General features: G+C 51.9%; 1 protein-coding gene across 1 annotated transcript; it reads right to left on the bottom strand.

The window, feature by feature from the left end:
• Positions 1-353: 353 nt before the first annotated feature.
• On the bottom strand, positions 354-1,042 carry PPTG_04516 (hypothetical protein; the record flags this gene model as incomplete). Its single annotated transcript, XM_008896759.1, has 3 exons — positions 354-761; positions 860-884; positions 960-1,042. The coding sequence occupies 3 exons, from the start codon at positions 1,040-1,042 to the stop codon at positions 354-356; spliced, it is 516 nt and encodes a 171-aa protein (XP_008895007.1).
• Positions 1,043-1,128: the final 86 nt, after the last annotated feature.

Here is a 1,128-nt window from a genome sequence, read left to right as displayed (position 1 = left end):
GACGCCGAAGTGAAGGCTGATACATCGACCTCAACAGCAGAGAACGTGCTGCGGGAGGCCTGGTTGATAGCAGGCAAATCACACCCAGCGTCCTGGCCATTGTTACCAGACCGACGGTAAGACATGAGAGAAAAGCCTGGCGATTCCAGGCGAGCGAGTACCGCCGCTTCAAACTTTCCTGATTGCGACCTCCTACCCGTGAGGTGGAAGACGTAGACGACTAAGTGATGAGTCATCTCTCGCTGTGATCTGGTAACGCTGCTGTCGTAACTGTATTGCCACTTGGGAAAGCGGTGGTTGTTGAGCACGTACAAAACGGCATTCTGTAGCCCAAGTCGGCCGTGTCGATAACGTCACAACAAATTAAAGTTAAATGCTGCTCGTTTAGTCGCTGCTAACAGAAACTTGCTAACCTGTGGGAGCGTCTTTTGCTTCACTTCACCTTCTCGGTCAGCTCGGATCCACACTGTCTCGTTAGGTTTACACTTGTCCGTGCCTAAGAGACTTGCGGGTAGTGTCACGACCTCACCGAGATGCAGTGTGCGCTCATTCTCGTCAATGATATCAGTCTGGGGCGCGTCTAGTATGTTATTAGGCCAAAGAGGTTCAATTCGCGATGGCTCAAAGCGAGCACACACCAAGAGGTTATCCGGAACGGACGAGGGTCGAATAGTTGCGAACGTCACCTCGACGTGAATGGAAGTGCCGCAGTAGCAGCGCTGTACGTGCTCCGGACAGCAATGCGGGAAGCACCGCAAGAGCTAGTATCAAAGCGAGTCTCACGTTAGTGTATCACCAGTTGATACCTAGATATCTTCGAGAAAAGTCAGTGCGTCGATCCCCACGAAGGCGACTGTACCTTAATGCCTCGTTCCCGATTACTCCTATATACGTGTCAATAGATACCTGAATTAGACTGTCCTCAGCCGTGAAAAGAAGATGAAGATCGTCGTCCTCACCTGGCGTAGTATCGGCGGAAGAGCGGGTGGTCGTCTTCGTTGCAGCCCAGACGCAAGAAGCGGCATGACACGACGCGGACCATTCTTCGGGTGTCTGTACTCGCTCACCCTTATTATATGTCGCCTCTTGAGACGATCTAAACGGAAATTTTGAGTCCAGTAAAGGGGC

This window comes from Phytophthora parasitica (genome assembly GCF_000247585.1).
Source record: "Phytophthora parasitica INRA-310 unplaced genomic scaffold supercont2.5, whole genome shotgun sequence".
NCBI lineage: Eukaryota > Oomycota > Peronosporomycetes > Peronosporales > Peronosporaceae > Phytophthora > Phytophthora nicotianae.
Note: the sequence above shows the minus strand (reverse complement) of the source record. Positions and strands in the feature narration are given on the sequence as shown.